Source organism: Corvus kubaryi, unplaced genomic scaffold, assembly GCF_017639235.1.
Source record: "Corvus kubaryi isolate FWS band 111438036 unplaced genomic scaffold, C.kubaryi_AGA036_p1.0 68, whole genome shotgun sequence".
Lineage (NCBI taxonomy): Eukaryota > Metazoa > Chordata > Aves > Passeriformes > Corvidae > Corvus > Corvus kubaryi.
The window spans coordinates 22,188,902-22,209,768 of record NW_024582056.1 but is presented as its reverse complement, the minus strand read 5'-3'; the positions used below and the strand labels follow the sequence as shown (position 1 = coordinate 22,209,768).

Genomic DNA, 20,867 nt, shown 5'->3' with positions numbered 1-20,867 from the left:
CAGTAATATCAGAATATTTATGCAGTTGTGAGGTAAGTACACTTTAATGAGCACCTACTGAAAACTCAGTCAGAGTACCTGATCACACTGCAGCTTCCAGACATTTTAAGGGCTGTCACTCAGAACATGACCTCATCGGGTTCTGGCTACCAGGCCACCCACTGGTTTGTTATACCAGTTGCACTAACACCTCCACATTTTGGTGCCCTCCTCTGGAGCATACTTACAGATTGTAACATGAAGATGCGGGCATATCAGACATGCAATGATTAATGTTTTTCCAAAATTCCATAAAACGATGTGGTGAGTTTCTAACAGATGTTATTGATTTCATATGCAAGGAGTACAGCTGAAATGTTACTTCCCCCCATAAATCAGTAATTTAACATGTTCCTGCCTTTCAGAAATAGTCATCTTGAGTTAACTACTGCTGCTTACCAAACTGAACTAGTGGTAAGACAAATCTTGAGAGCCCAAGGAAGTGACTCACCCAGATCTCACACTCAGCACTCCTTCAGCCCCAGGCGACACCTGATTCATCAGCCAATACCTACTATTACTCACCTGGAACTAGAGAAGGTTTTCCTGTGGAGTTAATTGCTGCCATTTCTGTACACCACGAAAAAAGGACTGCTGTCAGTAAGCATCTATCCAAAGTGTCTTCAGATGGCCAATATGATAAGATACATGCTCCAGAACATAAATGGCTCATAAGGCTGCTCTCATACCTTTTGAAAAGCATGAGCAGCTAGTCTAATAACTGAGTAAGAAGGACCCCATCTGCACTATACACAACCCTGTTTTTCGGGAACACTTCGAGTTTTGTTGTAGAGACAGTATTGTTTTAAACAGTTGTAGCTACCATTTTCCAAATAGACAAAGAAATATTTAAAGAATATATAAAGAAAATAAACCTGAAAAAGATCAAGCAATATAAATCTCCAACTGACTGTAAGATGAATGTCCATTTTCTCTAATACCAATGTAAATAAATATCAGAAGTGATGACATTGAAACACTCGTGCATGTACAAGCAGGAGAAATAAACAGTTTAAGACAAGAAATACAATCTGAGCAGCCAGCTTATCACTCAGTGAGCCAAAAACCAAATAGAAACTGTCATTTTAATAGATCACAGAATCATTCAATATGCTGAGTTGGAAGGGACTCACAAAGATCATCCAACTCCTGGCCCTGCACAGGACCATCCCCCAGAATCAGACCATGTGCCTGAGACCACTGTCTAAACGCTCCTTGAACTCTGTCAGGCTGTGACCGCTTCCCTGGGGAGCCTGTTCCAGTGCCCAAACACCCTCTGGGTGAGGAACCTTTTTCTAAAATCCAACCTAAACCTCCCCTGCCACAACTTCAGACTGTTAGCTTGGGTCCTGTGACTGGTCACTACAGAGATGATTCAATTTACCAGAGTTTGATTCATTAGTGTGCTTCTGGTAAGAACTCTGCACATCTTCAGGAGAAGTATCGCATTGAAATTCAAGAGCTACGTTTTTTAAAAAAAAAAAAAAAAGGGTGATTTAAATAAGTGCTACTTTGCACTATTTATAGTCATCATCTGTGCAAGCCCCAGGCTCTGGGGGGGAGCATGAAGCACTACCAGCAAGCACACCTATTCACTGCCTGGGAATGTCTCCAACTCCAGGCAGGAGCACTTGTTCTTTTCTTCAACTTCCACCTTTTCCTCCAGTGCCTAATTTTTAGATCTTTACTCTTTTATAGCTATTTAACAAAACAAAAAAAACAAAAAAAACCCCAAAACCCAAAAACTGAAAAAATCCCCACCAAACCCAAGACAACAACAAACAAATCAAACAAAAACCCAACTGACAGCTCAGCCAGACAGCATCGCCATTTCTTCTGCGACCGCTCAACATGAACTCTGTACTGTTACAATATACAGGCTGCTATCAATCTGTCAAGACTTTGTAAATACGTGACAACGGTCCATCTTTCTAGAAAGGTTTCAAGAAATCAAGGAACATCATACAACTAGGAAGTGCACTTCACACCTCTTTTTTATGTGGATTTGTCCTGAAAGAAGAAGGCCTTGGTATTTTTTTTTCCCAATAATTCAAAAGTGCAACAATTCAGTGAAGGATAAAAGACTGTCAAAGGTAGGTACATTCTGTACTCAACAGAAACCTCTGCGTTAACACCGAAGGGGTGATAACGCATTGGTAAAATGAGACATATACTTTATACACAGCATTTCAAATGCTTAGCTGTTTTTCTCTTTTTTATTAAAGGCAGATGACATAACAGTTTTAACAGTAATTCCTCTCCATGGATAGAAGGTGTGTGGGAACAGCCTGCTTGAATTTATCAAGGGCAAATGGTATCTGACTAACCCCCCAATAGTCTCCTGTGATGAAATGACCGGTTTTGGGGAGGAGGGAAAAAGTATGACATCATATCCCCTGAATTTAGCATGGCCTATGACAACAGCCTCCCACTCCACCCTTCGAGTCAAACCAAGAAGATAAAGTCTGGGTAGGTGGAATACAAGGGGTGGGTAACTGGTTGGACCACCATGCTCAGAGGACAGCAATCAACGGCACGGAGTCCAGCTGTCAGTCTGTCAGCAGCAGCATCCCCCAGGGATCAACACTCAGGCCAGTATCATTTAATGTCTTTATTAAAAACCCAGGATATAATAAACTGGGGGACTGGTCAGTACACAGAGGCGCTCTTCAGAGGGACCTTGGCAGGCTACAGAAGTAAACAGACAAGGATCTCATGAAGTCCAATAAAGGCACATGCAAAACTCTGCAGCTGAAATGGGTTACATCCATTCACTAGGATCGGCAGGGGCCAAATGGCCTGAAAGTCACTTTGCAGAAAAGGTTCCATTTATTTTTTGCATCCATTCTAGTTAAGTAACTATAAATGGTTGCATTACAGGTGTTTGGAACTGATGAGCAGCTCCTGAAGTACATGGCAAAGCCAGGAGCTATTGGCAAATAGGTTTAACTCCAGTTCTCCTGAACCTGGCCATATGAGAGAAAAGAAACACATGAGTCCCTATGGAGCAACAAGAAGAGGCTTTGGAAGAATAGCTATGTAAATTGTGTGACAATTTTTCTCCCCTTGTTCTGCTTTACTTCTTCTGTAGACTCCAAAGATACTTTGCTCAGAGTCAGTACTCCCACCAGCAAGGACTGCTTCCTAAGAGAAAAGCTGTGGCTAATACATCAGTTTCAAACCACTTGAACAGCTGATGACAAAGAGTTACAGAAAAACAGGAGCTTGACTGAACAATGAAGAATTCAGGACCAATTTCTCTCCAGAGGGAAGGGTTTCTGGGCTCAAAACTAAAATGAGTGAACCGTATGAAAGACTACAGAAACCCTCAGATACTACACTCTCTCAAACATGGGCAAAAAATGAAGTCAGACAGTACTTGAGAATTATACCCCATCAAAAATGTGAAGAGACTGTACAATGCCAGGAAGAGAAATCAACACACACTTTTACAGAGATGGTATCACTAGGTTTGGTTTTTTCTTGGTTTGCTGGGGTATTTTTAAATTTTCATAGGAAGAACAAGAAAATAAACTAAAAAAACAATTGTCATAAGCGAATAAACCAAGAAATTTTGCACAGTTGACAAATTACGATACTATTCACATGACAGTGGCAATGCCAGTTACTGAAGAGCCCAGATAAATAACTTAAGATCAACTCCAGGCCATAATTCATTTCTCACTGATAAACAAATAACATCCTTGGATTCATCTAAAACATCATAAAAATCCAAGAAAATAATGACTAGATATGCCTGATAGATATTTATGGCACTTTTATAAAAGGACTGTGATAGTACTTCATTATAAAAAAATTATTTTTGCCCATCTTTTAGGTACTCTGACATAATGGTATCACTAACATAAGAACCTCACTGAAATTAAGATCTCCATAAGCCACAGTGAGTAAATCACACAGCCTAATAAGCTCATGTTACCTTCCCAGTGCAATAATTATTTACATACATGCACACTTCTCCCTATCCTCTGTGTATTTTCAGACGAAAAGGAGCCTGGTAACAGAGAAATGAGTTAAAAGCTGTAGGACTTCATAAAAGTTCAACAAATCATCTTTATCAGCATATGAAGGTCTTCGATGAAAAGCCCTACTGCTAGGTCATATTAGGTGTGATTTAAAGGAAAGGTTGATCACTTAAGTAGAATCTTTTTCAATACAAAAGCTCATTTTCAAGGCTACACACATGACCTTTCCCAAGTAACATTTCTTGAAAATAATCCTTAGAAAAAACAAATCCTTTGATAGACCACGCAAAATTAGAAGCAAAGAGTTAAAAGAAGAGACACACTTGAGACACAGTTCAAGGGAAATTTCTCCTTGTATTATCAACACCCAATCTATCCCCAACTCTTTTTGTTTGTTTGACCCTCAACTTTCCTCCCCCTGAAGGAAGGAACACATGCAAAACAAACTGGTTACACATGGAATCCTTTTTATATCTAGGCAGATATAAATACAAATACACACAAAATATCAAGCAAATATTAAAATATACAAAAATACACACAAATATTTAAAACAGAACCTCCAGAGTCCTGAACTGAAGGACCATGACTGCGAGAATTATAAACTCCCAGCCAACCTGAACCTGTGGGGGACTTGCTTCTTCAGCTGGATCCCTTCAAGTTTATGGAGCCTGATGGGATTCATGCCAGGATACTCAAGGAGCTGCCTGATGTCACCGTGAGACCTCCCACAATGATTCTTCAACTATCTTGGGAATCTAGAAAGGTGCCAGTTGACTGAAAGCTGGCAAAGGAAGCAGACACTGATCTCTTCTCTCTGTTGATCAGTGACAGGACCCAAGAGAATGGCCTGAAGTTGTGTCAGGAGAGGTTTAGGCTGGGTATTAGGAGAAGGTTCTTCACCTAGGTAGGTGGCTAGGCACTGGACAAACCAAGCCTGAGAGAGTTAAGAAATGTCTGGACAACACTTTCAGGCACATGGTGTGATATTCTTGGGCATATCCTGTGCAGGGCCACGAGCTGGACTTGGTGGGTGCCTTCCAACTCAGGATATTCTATGATTCTATGAAATATATCAGGGTCCTTAATTATGGTATGGTATGGAGACGATGAGGTAGAAGGGCAAAAACTGGGTTTCACCTCCTGTCCACAAGGTCAGGCTGCAGAGACTACAACTCCTTGAACTACACTGTTGTTTTTCCAAGGTTTTTCTCCCACTGCCCACAGCAAATCCCATTACGTTAATGAGCAAAATCTATGTTAATGCACTACTTGGCTGGCAATTTAAAGTGCACAGACGTCACACAGTTAAAGACTGCATTTCCCTCAGCAACTGTTACTTAGTAACCCTCTGCACATAAATAGAATTTTACATCACTGCATATGTTTTGTGAAGGCTAAAAACCATGCCTCAATTCTATAGGCAGGCAGGAATTAAAGGAGTCATGTGGGCAACTGTAAAACAAAGTTGCACCAACTACTGTCAGCTGCTTCTCTAGGCAGAGAATATAATTGGAGAGAAACCTGTGTGTAAACAAGAAGCTATTTCCACTGCCCTTCTCCTGCTGGTATTTCATCATAAAAAAGGAGCAGGTAGACTTGGGCAGACTTCCTGGTATTATTCACATGCTGTGCAATGGAGACTTCAGACATAAGGACAACAGACCATGCAAAGCTCTTCACCTCCTCCCCTAGAGGTAGTATAACCCATAGGCTATGTAACTTCTGGGTAGAATTGGTACTGCCAGAGCCACAGCCAAAACAATACTAAAAAAAGCTGTGTGAATCAGATCCAGGACCGAACAAAACAGGTGGAGCATGATGGATAAAAAAAAAATCTTAAAATAAATGCAGATTAGAATCCATCAACTCTAAATACAAAAACTTAAATAGCTGTACTTTATTAACCTATATATTTGATTCTTTCCATATATAAGCTACTTGTGATTTGACTGACAGTCTAACTCAAGTAGTTTGAATCAACATGGGACTTCATAATCACTTTAGACCCAGAGATTGCCTTTTTAGCACTGAACAAAAGTGGTGGCCTGCTGGAAATACCTAGACATCTTTTTATGCAATTCCCTACCATAGCAAATAACATATCATCATTAATCTGCTTAGGCCTACCCTTTGCCTCTAACACCCCACAGTTTTATCTTCTAAAATGATTTACTGTAATAAAAGTGGATTATCTTGACAGAAAGCAATGGACTGAGTTACATATAACTTCATATAACTTCATATTCATATGAAGAGGTTACAGGTAAACTATATTTGCAGTTATTAAACCAAGCAAATAAGTATAAGCATATAGATAAGCAAACACACTTAATTTGCAATTCTTTTAGCAAGTTTACAAGCCCTAAAGCCTAGCACTTCCCCTTAAGTACAGCATTCACATAATGGTTTCTTACTTCTTCCTAACAATGAAAAACAGTTATTCTAAAACAGGATTTTAAAAACTTTAGGAAACCAAAATATTCCTCCTCTCAAAATTCCTCCCCTCAGCTAATGTCCTCGTAAGAGATAACTCAACAAGAGTTCCTCCTTGCAAAATCCCAGAGAATCAATCCTTTGAAATATGGGTTCCTACTTAAAGCTTTGTTTCTGTCACCTTGATCTTAATAACATTGTAACAAGCAAGATATCCCAGCTCAGATCAGAAATCTTTACTCCAGGAAAGCATCAAGCAACTTTTTTCTTTTAAGAAAACAACATTAGGCCATGAACCATTTTGAGGCTTGAAACTAACAACGTTACATCGTGACTAAGAGAAGTCCAGATGCTCAGAGTTGTCTCTGAAGTTCCCAATTTCTTAAAGCCACAAGACCCAGCTTGGCAGCGCAGCAGCAGAATTGAGAACTGAGCAGGAGACTCGGCCAAGTCTTACTCAGCGACTGGGACAATTAACTGGCCATCTGGCTCCTGCACAAAGACAGCAGCTCTGCACCTGTTCCACCAGCCCACGGTTTGCAGTCTAATTGGTTAAAGCAAGCCCATGGGGCAAAATCCAGAACAACCTGTCATCTGCTGAGACCAGATCTCAAAGCTGGGATGGAAGCCAAGGGCCCCTGCTCCTGGTGGAGCCAGCTCCCTCGGGGGCTACATTCAAGACATGTTCAGAGGGTCTCTCCTGTTCTTACATACAGCAGCAGGAGACATAATCAGAAATTATCAAAGACACCCAATTTAGTTGATACAAAGTCTACGTGTTGAGCCCTACGGGCTTCCAAAATCCCATAAACCTTTTATTCTCCCATAATTAGGTGATTCAACAGCTGAAGTACAGTATTATATTATGACAGTATTAACTGCATTATGCTATGGCATTATGAACTCTGCAAAATCCCAGAGCAAAATCTGTTGCCTGGAAGATCTCAGCATCCCTTGTCAAAGGCAGAAATATCCCTTGCTCCACTCGTTATTCTTTGTACTTGAAGTCACTGGCCAGTCACCTGTACAATCTGTTGAGAAGGTATTAGAACCCAGAGCTCCCCATCCCAACTGAACACATCCAATGACAGGGATCTTGTGGCCTCCTTTCCCTCAGGCTCCATAAAACTTTCATTTTTATATCATTTTAGCAATCCTTATAAAGACTATATAGCACAGCATAATATAATAATAATAAAAAAATTAAAAAACAACAGATAAGATGCCACTGGAAAGGAAAAGAAGGCAACAGACAGAAAAGGTATATTGAAGAGATTCCTGAATGGAGTTCTATCCCTTCCCGAGAAGACTTCAGGAAAGTAGAACACAAAACACTTAAGTCAAAACAAGAGGAAAAGGAGTAAAAGCTTAATTTTTATTAGGTATTTCACCTACTTTTTTCAAGATTTTTTTTTTTTTTAAATATTGCATTGTAGAAACAAAATACCAACATTAAAATTAATTTTTCAAGTAAATGAATCTGCAAGAATCCTAACGCTGAATGTTCAGGACACATTGTCAGCACCTACAAACAAATATGCTTCATTTAAGCCAATCTGAATGTAATAGATTACAGTGGTTCAGATTCTCTCAAATAAAATATATAACATAGGTCTTCTCCTAACACAGATTTGATTCTGATGGAAATCAGCACCACAACATAGAAGACCTCCTCTCAGCAAGTATCTATCAGCAAGTATCCTGCAGCACATGACAAGTTACTTATTTCAGCACAAATATATAACGTTATGCACAGCCTTGACCTAGAATCTCATCTCATGTGACCAAGCTCCAGAAGTAATGTCAATCATCCCAAACACACATCCCAAACAGTCTTCTGTGCAGTAGCGTACCAAAGACAAAACAGTTGTTACTTTGTGCAGTGGGTCTCACCTACTATGAGGTCTGAAGCCTCTTCTAAAACATGAAGATACCTTTATTTATACTAGTACTATATATTTGTTAAATATATTAAGGATATTTAATTTTAAATCTATATATAGTAAGTATTGAAATATATTCAATGTATTTTATGATATATAAATATTTCTCAACTGTTACAGGCACTGACTTGACATTCTGAGTCTCATATGCACCAATCTTTCATCTTCCAAGTCTCAAAACCCCAGAATTGTCTGGAATTTCAGACAAGAGTTTAAAAGAAAAAAATAGTACTGATTACTCAGGCTTTATCGCTGCGCACCATGAGGCAAGTTTCATTGGCTTTAACCACACTGAGAAAACATTTAGTCTGTAGTTCACAGGGAAGATCAGAATGAATAGTCAGACTCCCCAGGGTGAAAGGCTACCAGTCCTGCCTTTTGAGACTAATACAGCAAGCACATCTGCAGCCATACAGGGGCAGAAGCAGAGCATCAATACTTGAATATACACTTGCATTTATATAAAAATATTTTTTAAACCTACACTTGTACTTTTTTCAGTATGGACCTGTGCATGCTTACATAGACATGCATGAAAGAAACAGAAGTGGGATTTGAAGTTTTTGCACAGTTCCACTTCACACGGACAAATTCTAGCCACATTTCTCCCCAAGGAACACAGAAGTTCTTGCATTTGCTGCATAAAACAAATTCTTTAACAGGTAGAAGGTGAAAATACAAAAATCCAAAACAACTTCATGCCAAAACACTATATAAGTGACAATGATAGTTGGTCATAAAAAACCCCAGAATATTACTTTGATTTTCAGCTTTCAAATCCTGACAATGGCACTACTGGTTTGCTTTGCAAAGCAATGTACTGTGGTAGGCTGTGAAGGTTGTAGAAAGTCATATTATAACATGAAGAGAAAGAACTGGCTTGAAGAGAAAGTAATTTTTGCAGTGGATATGTGTTGTCAGGAAAGTGCAAATTTTCTCTATTTTCTTCTATGGTGTTCACACCTTCCTGATCAGACTGCCTGTTAGCTGGCCATCTCTTCATTGTTCCTGAGCACTGTTAGCAACTAAATATTATTTCTAAGACCTCAGAAAAATCAAAGCAATGCATTTTGACTGCATCAGAGGTGCTGGCAGAAAGTAGCATGCAGGAAGAAACTGGGTGAAAGAAATAGAAGGAAGATAAAGGAAGGAGCTAGACGGATAAGTTAGCTATGACCACAAAACCAAAACTAGAAAAACCCCAGATGATTCAGATTTCAACATCAGAGTCTCTATTTTTTTGAATCAAAATGCCTCCAACGTACTGGTATTTCCATAATTCATCTGAAAATGTCTGCACCATCAGTGAATCCATTCCTGAAGCTCTTATACTGAACAGGTATAACTGAGGACCCAAAAATGGCGATGTTTTGATAAGTGCCTATTTGAAGATATATCTCATTGGTAAAAGACTTGCTAAGATTTCTGGCTCTTGTGTCTTTTCAATGTTTTTTGAGCTGCCTAGAGTTCCGAGCAAGCTGAGTGCCCTCAGGCCTCCCTAAAATCAGCTTTCAATTCTAAGTCCCGCCAGACCAGCCTGACCATCACTCTGTGGCACTGTGACAAAAATGCAAGATTTTCATTATTGCCTCTTCTTGATTGCAACTGATGCTCAGAAGTCCCCCAAATGCTCCGAGGTAACTGGTATCTATCTTGTGGCTTTCAGCTCTATGCAAATTTTGCTATCTTTATGGCCACATCCACTGGATGCTGTGCTGAAAGATCAGATTGTTTTTAAGAGTGAACCTTATCTCAGCAATCAAGAGTAACATCGTATTATTCTGCTTAAAAGTTTTTTTATTTCCTTTTACAAAAACCTTTTTTTCTCCCCCAGCAAATGCTACCAGAGTATTTCTATCAACTTAAAGCAGACGGCCTGAAAAAGTTAAATAAAAAGGAAAAGCATTCCATGACATTTCTGCTCAAAGTGGAAAAATCAATTTCTGAACTGTAGCTGCAGACAAGTTAAATTTATTCACTGTACAAATAGTTCCAATTACTCAAGAAATTTAACTTCTGAAGTGCAAAAAGAAGTTACTGTCAGCAATACTTTGCATGGGAAAGCCCTACAACTTTTTCCTTCTGATGTCCATTACACACTTGCTGAATTTACAATTGAGAGCAAAATTCAACTCAGCTTAATGTAGAAACCCTCTTTTCTCACGACAGAATATTTAGCATCAGATGTGAGCAGTGTTTTGACTCTGTACTGGTGCATAGTGTAAAACCATGTGTTACAACTACCCCATCTGCATGGTCAGTTACACTATCAGAAATACAACTGTGGGAAACTGAGAATTAAAATAAAACATGGTGCCAGAACTCTTCCTTATAGCTGCTGCCCAGGAGCATCAAACACAACAGAGTTAGCACTAGGAAGAAGAAGATGAGAACAAACTTTAAAACGCACTTTTTTACAGGGTTTAATGCTTTAGTAAGTGCTATGGGGCAGGTTTGCCAGTTGCTGTCTCAGACACTGGAGATTCCCCTGTGGTTTGACACTAGATACCCAAAGGTAAAGCTTGGGCATTTCTCTAAAAGGGCAAATACATTTCACCACAACTTATTTTACAGATATAACTGCATTTTAAGGTAGCACATTACTGCAGAAGATTTTTTAAGCTCTTCTCAAATATAACCAAGGTCAAAGTAACAGAGTAGAATTTTCATCTCACGCAGTTTCAGAGCAGGTGATACAACATTACTGCCGCACCCAGATCATGACCGCCACAACAGTAAAAGCACAAAAGGTTATGTGAGGAAGGAAGATATTGCTCCCTTTCAGGATCGCCATGTCACTTACTGCTTCCTCAAAATTATAAATACGAACAACTTTCCCTTCGTTTTTATGACATGAAGGTGCCAAAACACTGAACAACATGTTCTCAGGCTGAAGTATGGGCTGATTTACTAGAAAAGTCATCTCAGCAGCTAGAACAGTTCACAGAGAGTTCACAAAGAATGCCTACTGCATTACACCCCTGTTCTTCCAGCTCCTTGCTAATTTAAGTGGCACTGGCATTAAACTCATTTGACAGGACATTTATCTAGTTCTGCATCAAAGCTAACAAGGAGGGAACTGCAGAAAACTACCACAAAAACATGGCATCTAAAGCACAAGACCTTAAAAAGCACAGAGTGCACTTCCCTCATTTAGTGAGTTCTGCAGGCTGAGGGTGGGAGAACAAAGCCTAAGACCCTACCTCCTCCCCAGCCACAGCGACTGCACCTCTTCCTCTTACACCCATGCACGCTTAACCAGCTCAAGACCCAAATCAAGAAGCACCAGTACTTAGCCACTGTGTGCACAACAGAAAAACATACTTGCAATTTATTTTATGAAACCATTGCCTACACATTTACTCATTTTTTCACTGGAACACAGATCTAGTCATATATTGCCATGGTTATAAAATTCAGGCAACTCCTTAAACATTAGCAGTGGGCACTGCAGCAGGACCAGAACTTGCTCCTCACTTGCACCAGCCTTGCCTCTCACCTGTAACTTTTCCACCCATTCCTTGCACAGCAGAACACTGTACCTTCAGCAGCCTTCACATGCAACAAAGGGAAACATGGAAGTGTAGGAGTATCAGCTTCAATTCAGGGACGATTTATGTTCCACACAAAATTACGACGAGCTTGCCATATTTTAGACATGAGAAAGATTAACTACTGCAGCTACAATTGACTATACTAATTTCAGCACCCTAGGAGTTTAATGAACAGTCAAGTATTAAAACACATTACTTTGATTTAGACACGTAAGTTGTTCCTTTTAACTTCATAGTAAAGCTATTTGCCCATTGAAACATTAACACAGACTTCTGATACCGTACTGAATGCTGGTGTTAAGGTTAATTTTTGAGGACAGATGTCATAGCTACTTCATGCTTGGCATTCTCAGAGGTTTCAAACAGTACAGTCATTTCTGTATTGCTGTGGTATCATCTCACCAGCAGAAGCACATTAGTGCCTGAAGGCTCCACTCAAGGTCTCCAAGCACTACTATTAATACAGAATGACACTGCATCTGTCCCAACAAACCATCCAGTTAGACAGCACGAAGGTTAAGAATGAAATAGGAAGACAGAGCCAGCACATGAGGATTTGCTCAAGGGCAAAGCTAGGTTGGTGGTAGAATTGAGGAAAACAGCCATCTATCAAATTCAACTGGTATTGCTTAACCTGACTGCCCAGAACTTCCCTTCACATCCTTAAAGAAGATTTGCCTCTTCCAAAAGCAGCACTTCCTTGTACCAGGCACCAACTTAACCAGACACCAGTTGGTCATAAGGATTCTACAGTGCATATGTAACTTGTAAAACTGGTTGGTGAAAATCTCATCAAATCTCTCACAGAAAGCACTGGCGCTATCAACATTTTGAGGTTTTTTTCTCTTTTTCACTTGCCATCAGAAAAGATCAAGGGGGAGTGGTTTAATCAATACATCAAATTGCAAATACACCATAATAGTTCCTGCACTCTTTATTGCTTTACAGAAAAAGGTAAAACTCTGAGAAAAAAAGATTACACTGGAAAATAGAAACAGTGCAATACAACTTTGCTAGGGGAAAAAAAAAAAGTGAAAAGGCTTCATGATTAATTTTGTATGGTAATACGACTATTCTTTTTGTTTGTTTACTTTTTACAGAAAAGCATACCCCGAACTTCAAAATCCATGCAATCTGTATGTCATGTATCTCTCAAACTGCATGTACGAAAAAAATAATAAACTTTTATCTTATGAAAATAACATTTCAGAGCAATTAACTAAGCAAGTAAAAAATATTTCATCTGTTGGTTTTTTCCTTTTTTGATAACTTATGATGCATACCAAGAGGAAGCACCTGGCAAAAACCACACACACAGCTCAGGTCTGTAAGCAGCCTAAGCCATGAGAGGTAGTGAAAGCTTTTATGCTTGCAGATCATTGAGCATATATGAGGTGAACAGTACAACTACCATCATGTGCCATGTTAAGAATTTCAACTCCCTCTCACCAGGAAGAGACAGAAAATTTCCTGCCAGTGTTACGGGACTGCAGCCTTAGTCAGGGTGCAGATTTCGGAACATTAGCAAGGCAATGGGGGGGAAAAAGAGGAGACAAAATAGAATCTCCTCTAAAGCAGCACAGAACCCATCTGATTTACTGATACATGCTTACTGAAGCAATTTAGCTTGAACTAGTTATGCTGAGCTCTCCTCAAATGTCACAGTATCCCACAGGGTAGGAGAAGAGAGATCCAGCAGGCAGGAATTGCGCAGCAAGATTGATTTATTTTACAACTCTTTTATAGCCTTTTTTCTTCATAGTCTAATTGGTCAAAGGATCAGCCACCCCTTGGGGTGATTGGCTAAAATCCTAAAACATCCATTGTCAAAATATTTTTCTACTGGACTATAAACAAAGGTTTGCAAGGTCGCAGGTGTTCATAGTTTATAGAACTCTACTAATATCTTCCGTGAGAGAGAAAAGTATCTCACAGGACTGGAAAGAAACAAGAGAAATTCTTGCTAGCAGCATATTTGTATCCACACTCAAACACTGAGTACCAGTCACTTTATTCAAGTTCTCAAATCGACCACCTCAAAACACATTATAGAATCTAGGTACATAACACAGGGCAATTAAAGGTAAGATTTTTTGTAAGTTCGCTATCCAGCAAGACTTGGTCATTATTAACAGATTATTTTTAGTTCAAATAAAACATTAAATTGCAGACTAAAGACCTTATCAGCACTATGTCTGTTTTCAGTTTTTGCCTGCAATTGCATTTCCCAAGGTTTTTCAGACCTAGGTACCAGAAGTGGCAGTTGGGTTTGATTCCTTGGTGTTTATTTACAGCACACCCCAATTACACAAAGGACATGAACTAGGTAGATAATCCAGCATTTCCAATAATCTAACACGTCCCAGGCCTGGATAAATTTCTTGAGCAATCCCTTGACATGGCAGTGCAGTGGGTTTTGATCTTTCATATAGGTCACAAGTTTTGTTTCCAGCTCCCCACTGTACTATGTGACCATGGAAACCAGGCTACTTGGACTAGGTGCATTTGGTAGTTGCTGTTCAGTAAGTGGGACAATGCTGGAAACCTTCCTTCCAAACCCCTCTTCCTGAACAATCAATAAAATTAAGGGCCAGTTTTCACAGGTAGCAAGAAAGTTCAAAGATTTTGGGATGGTAATAATGTGCTGTGCAGAATTCTCTAATGAGGAGTAGCAGAGAACTGTGCTGTTGTAACACAGGCAGCTTTAGTCACTGCAAAAGAGATTGTGGCACTTTGTAGCATAATGATGACAAATTATCAGAGACAACTAAAACTGAACAAAAACCAGAAAAATCTTCAGTGTCTACTCATCTACATTTAGGTCTATGAAAAGTTAAAGAAACTCTTGGCAAGAAACTCTGCACAGCCCATTCTTTTTGTTATTGTTGTTCTTAGATTTATTTATGTCAAGTTCAAACCCAAGTATTAACGCTAAGAAGAAAGTAAACAAAATAAATACTTAGAACATCTACTAATGCATTAGGTAGATGCAGAGTCTAGTATCAATCAAAGTAAAAAGAAAAGAAAATGCTGGGTTCCTTGAGCAATTTTTTTGTATCTTATGAAACTCTAAAAAATGCAGATCCATTAAACATACAAGAAAGATATCCCACAGAAATGAGGTGGTGTATGTTACTGCTGTGAGTAAAACAGAAGGGTTTTGTAAACACTCCTCCATATTATTCAGGTCAAACAGACCAATTATTTTTCAAAGCATTCACTTAATTTCACAGTATCTCATTATTTATGAAATAATCACTGTAGCTTGCCATATTTATATATCAAGAGGAGAACAATATTTTGAAAGAAGTGTCACAGCATGGGAAGTCATCTTAATGTCTTTTGCGAATTTCCTAATTTGAAAGCTTCTTAGCATCATCCTAGACGTTTCATAAAGTAATTGCTTTCCAGAAGTCCATTTCTAATTTTGTAATTCAAATACACAAATTTCCTAAATGTAAAGTGAAGCTAGATGTCAACTCAAAAAACCACCAAACAAACCTCACAGTAATCGCTGGATTAAAGGACATTTACTGGACAATCAAGAATTGTGATTGCTGCAGTTGGCAACAGTCTCTTTAATGTCACTACACATAAAACAGGTCTGAGGAGAAATGGTCTGCCAGTGCAGGAGCACTACAGTGGCTGCAAATCTGACCTCAAAGGTTCAAAGAAGCTGCCTAAAATTATGTTTTTCTTTGGTCCTAAAGTTTTAGGAAAGGACTTAAGAGTAAACAGCCTGGAGAGTGAAAGTAATGAAATTGAGGAAGACCCCTGATGAGATGTTCTCCTCTTTCATTTCAGTTCTATTACTATGAGTGAGGAGAGGCAGTTCAGCATTTCCACTGTAGTCTCTGTAGGCCTTCAGCAGGTCTCCCACAGCACACTAGAAGGTCAGTGGGAAAACACTTCTAATCTACAGCAATATTGAACAACAACAGAAAAACTTACTCTGACTTCAAAAAAAGAAGAAAAAACCAAAGCACACTGTGACATTTGGTTAATGCAACCACGAAGAAATTTAATGCTGCCTGAAAGAACTGAATCAAGAATGACTAACTATAGGGAATCCATAGTACTGCCTTAACCATACATTTCCTGATTTTAAATCTGTGGCCTTATAATTTCTTGTGGCATGACTGCTGTTTTAGATAAAGGGATATTATGCACATTTCTGTGCGTAAAGGGAGATTTTGATCAAGCACTACCAACTTGGAAGTTTAGGGGTTTGGTGTTTTGGTTTTTTGACTCTCTAGGAGGATGAGTGAAGGACAGAAGATATTACTACAGTAGTAAGTTCCTGCTTCACAAAACAGTTTTGGTAAATGAACTTTATTTTGACTGCAGAATCAAGTATTCTCCATGAACTAATTAGGAAAAAGAAGGAATTTTAAAGAATTGCAGCAATCCGTTTCTCTGTTGATCTGTCCTGTACAACTGCAGTCTCATGGTCACCTGACTCTTGCTCACCACCACAGAATTTGCACCTCTTGCACAGGCTGTTACAATTTGAAGAATTTTTAGCTTTTTGAAGCCAGATGTGCCCCACAACTCACCCTCCTGCCATCCAGATGCATCAAACACATGTGATCCCACAGCAGGAAAGAAGATACAATGTGTTTTTCTAAGCAAATTTTATCCTCAAAGACCAAAGCAGGGGGTATTTGGTGCACTACAGTCCATCAAGCTTTGTAAACTTAATGTATCACACCTGCTGGATCTCACATGCTTACTCAGAAAGGATCAAAATATTTGGCTAAATGCATCTGTTTGGTGCATTTGACTTTGCTGCACAACAGAGTTTTCAAAAGGGCATGTCTGCAAGACCAGTCACCACAAGACAACAACTTGGGATTCATACTATTGTTTGTACTCAAACTGCAACTTTGGGCCACAAAAGCGTTTTGCAAAATACTGCAGCAACCCAAACCAAAACCATATGTAGCCAGCTGTCCTCTCTTCGTGCTGCTTTCTCCCTATTCCTTCCAGTGTGCTTATATATTTTCCTAAAGGAGATGGCAAGGAACTAAACAACTGTGTGAGTTCTAGTTTGTATACTTTTTGGGGATAGCTGCTTATCTGCCACAGCAAAGCAAAATACCCACATTCCTCCAGAAAAAGTACAGAACTATCTGTTTATATCATATGTGCAATGCAAAGGGCAATAGTTTTATACAGTGTGGGCTTAGACTGTAAACTGTTATTTTTGGATGAGGATGTGTGGAGGGAAGATAGCAATAGCTAGCAACAAGCAGTGGGGTTTTTTTTACATATAAATATATATATAGAAAGATGTCCTGTTTTAAGATATGTGAAACCTCTTCCGGTACTACACAGAAAAACAAATAAACAAGATATTATCACAAGGCAAACAGAACACCACATTATGTGTAGAAAACACAACAGTGTCAGCAGATGCTTAGGAATCAAATAGTAACTTTTAATGAACATGTTGACAGTTTTCTTTTTTTTTTTTTTTTTCCTCTTAGGGAGGAGATTTTTAAAGCTGTGTATCTCCTTGGACTGACAGTCTTGTCCTCTAAAATCCTCTTATTTTACCTATTTTTACATAGTTTCTTTCTTACGGATAAAGCCAACGATTGCCCAAATGAAAAACTGTCAACACACAGAACATAACTCTGCTCACTGACTCTTAAAAAACTTCTACAATATCATGCTTCTGAGTCTCTTTCATTCATTTCCACCGTGACTGAGAATCTTATCAGCTGTGGATCTGACTTGAAATCTCTCATTAAATCCAGCACAACAAAATCTTCATTTGGCCACATCTCATAGGACACTCCTTAAAACATGGTCATTTTACAGTATCAACTACAAAACAGTAATGATAACAGTGATCTGGTAAACAACTACTGTCCTAAAAATCCCCTGTATTTCACAGAATACATATTTCCCAAGTGGCCCTCTATCTTCAGTTTTCTACACTCACCTTGGCTGACTTCTCAGTGCTATGCTCTCGTTTTCCTACATGGTTCCCCATGATGGATCACCAAAACTTTAAATTCTGAAAAGATAAAAACAAAACAACATTTTTGAAACCAATACCTTTGTACAGAAATATAAATTAACTTTTAATCTGATACATAGGAAAGAAATTGTTCGCATACAGTAAGAATTTCTACAATCCAAGGTAACATCTGTGAAAGATCCTAAGGAAAAACCCATGCTTATCTGGTCTATTTTGCAAGTTTAAGCAGTATCAGAAAGCTTTCCTACTTCTGTTAAAAAAAAAACCAAAAATCAACATGTAAAAGGGAAGGAAATGTTATTTTTGAAATTTCGACATGAAACAAAACTAGATTAGAAATTAGGTAGAAGCCCTGTCTTTCGATATTGTTTATGATAACAAACAGTGTAGTATGCATCAAATAACTTACAACTACAAACTTCCATACAAGCTCAAGTAAGTTCTTCTGAATTCACATTTACCATTATATAAACAGCAATTAGTGAAAAAAGCACCACACTTAAACTGCTAACAATTTGCTGGGGAGGTTAGAATATGTGAGTTGTTTACAGCTCCCACTTTCGTGATGAGCCCACAAGAAAGTAATGCCAACTCTTTCTTTGTATTTTCTGGCTCATCCTGTTGTATCTCAGCTCTAACAGAGCTTATGTAGGTTAAACCACAACACTCAAATTTCAGCTTTTAGAGCACACTTGCGGTTGTGCTACATATTCTCACAGAAGCACGTTTGTACAGGATCTTACACACAGCTGCTGCCTTCAGCTGATTTGAATGCAGTGCATCATAGCATCTGAAGTCATGAAACATTAAATTACATGCATGAAGTAAAACAATAGGCTATATACACTCATATATTGTTATAACCTGAGCTACATGCACTGATTTGTGTACAAAAGGATTCTAAAGACAGAAACTGTGCTTTTGACAAAGTACACGTCTGTGATGGACAGTCATAAGTAATTAATCTTATTTTGTATCTCTACTTCAACTTTTGGAGAGACTGATAGATTTATTTACACACACACTTCACCACTCCACCCAACACCCCAGTGATAAATTTCAAATTTTGAGGGTCTACAGTGCTCATTTGACAATCCACTGAACTCAATTTGCTCTAAAATCTAAGTGCCAAGCCAATTAAATAGTTCCTCACAAAAATCCATTTCTAAGATATCACAAAATAAAAACTAAAAAACCATCCAAACTCAGTGAATACTCATGATAGAATTTATTGGTAAATTGGAAACATTTTTTTTTGAACAGCACTATCTACTGCCTACAAGATGAAAAAAAAAAACAAACAACCCTATCCTTTCAAATTGTGAGATCAGCACAACCAACCCACATATTTTTTGTGGTTCTGAAAATTTTCAAGGAAAAATACAAATAAATTCATATACACTGAGTTTCAGAGCTGAACTTCCTCAAACTGGTCGTTGCTCTACAAATTGTGAGGAGCAGCTCACCCCTCATCACTTACTTCCCAACATAAGGAAAGCAAAATGGAATACAAAACTGTTGAGAGATGTCTACAGCAGAATAAAAAGGCAAATGTTCTATGTGTTATTCTTCCACTCATTTATCAAAAAATTAACAATCAAATCTGACCTATAACACACATGTATCTAAGTACACAGATGATGAAGCCAACACAACACTTGCAAATCAGATCTGTGATCTTGTCCCCCTTAGTCTCCCTCATGTCTTTGGAGTAACGCTCCAGGAACAATTACCTTGTATCCATAAAACATTCACAACTGGATTTTATCTTTTTTTCATGCATAAATGAATGCAGATGCTTAAACTGAAGAGAAGTTAGCTACAGGTAACTGCTATTAATTCCTCACATAGCAATAAAACTACTTTTCAGCCAAAGGGACAAAAGCAACCAGGCACTAGCAAGGTATCCCAAATGTTACAAATTTTTTCATGCTACCTATTAAACAGAGAATTTAAGTAATGCTTTGGCAAAGAAAGGCTTCCAAGATCTGACATGAATTATGAAAGAAATTGTATAGTGCCAACTGTTCTGTAGATATCTGATGAGGAAGTAAAACCTTACATACATGCAAGCCCATAAACATTTAAACATTTACAGCAACAAAGACTTAATTTTTCACTTCAGCCTCAAGCTGAAATCTGCCTTACTTGACTAAAAACTGAGCACACAGGTCATTTGCACCTCAGGATGAAAGTAGACCCTGCAGCACTAAGAATTAAACACTGACTTTGGTTCTTACTGTCCTGAGGGAGACCATACTGCATAGTTTCTACCTACGCCAATTTTTATGCAATGAGTTGAGTCACTGTCTTCAATGGGATTACTCAGTTTACCACCTTTGTAGGAACTTGCAGCCAACTATTCCAAACATCTCATCTAGAAAAAGATTCATATTTTCTTTTTAGTCACCTTCCTAACGTACAGGTTGCCAGACTAAGCAGCTCAGTATGAAGTGAAGAAACAGCTTCTTACACTTCCCAACAATGTCCATCAGCTGATCAACACTCTCCTTTGCAGAGAAATCCATGAATGATTTAGCATTGATGAACAGCCACAACAACAGTCATGGTGCTCCAAGCAATGGAGAAACAAACAAACAGAGGTACTCTGGAAATGCAGCACCTTCTTTGAATCTAACATGAATCACATCTAACAATAAGCTGCCAAAACAGGCCTGCATATGAGATCAAGCTTATGACCATAACAGCATTTGCCAAAAACCTTCCTGGTGAAACTCTTCAAGTTTCGTGAATCCTGTGAGATGACAGATTTTGCACATGAGCGTGAGTCACAAAATGAGAGAGGACACTGCACCCCTGCAGTGAATGGAGTTACATCAACAGCTCCCCTATAAAACTCCCCATTAAGAGTTGCTGGTTTCATATTAAAACCATCTGAGAGGCTCAGAAAATAACAGGC

At 38.7% G+C, this 20,867-nt stretch overlaps 1 protein-coding gene across 2 annotated transcripts in view; it reads right to left on the bottom strand.

The window, feature by feature from the left end:
* The window catches only part of LOC121674425 (myelin basic protein), an 84,028-nt gene extending 66,049 nt beyond the window's left edge, over positions 1-17,979 (bottom strand). Inside the window, exon 1 of one of the 2 annotated variants that reach the window (XM_042048772.1) lies at positions 17,909-17,979. In XM_042048772.1, the coding sequence (XP_041904706.1) occupies positions 17,909-17,959 (51 nt within the window). In that variant the 5' untranslated portion in view covers positions 17,960-17,979. The remainder of the gene's footprint in view (positions 1-17,908) is intronic. The other variant, XM_042048773.1, reaches the window with a different exon arrangement.
* Positions 17,980-20,867: the final 2,888 nt, after the last annotated feature.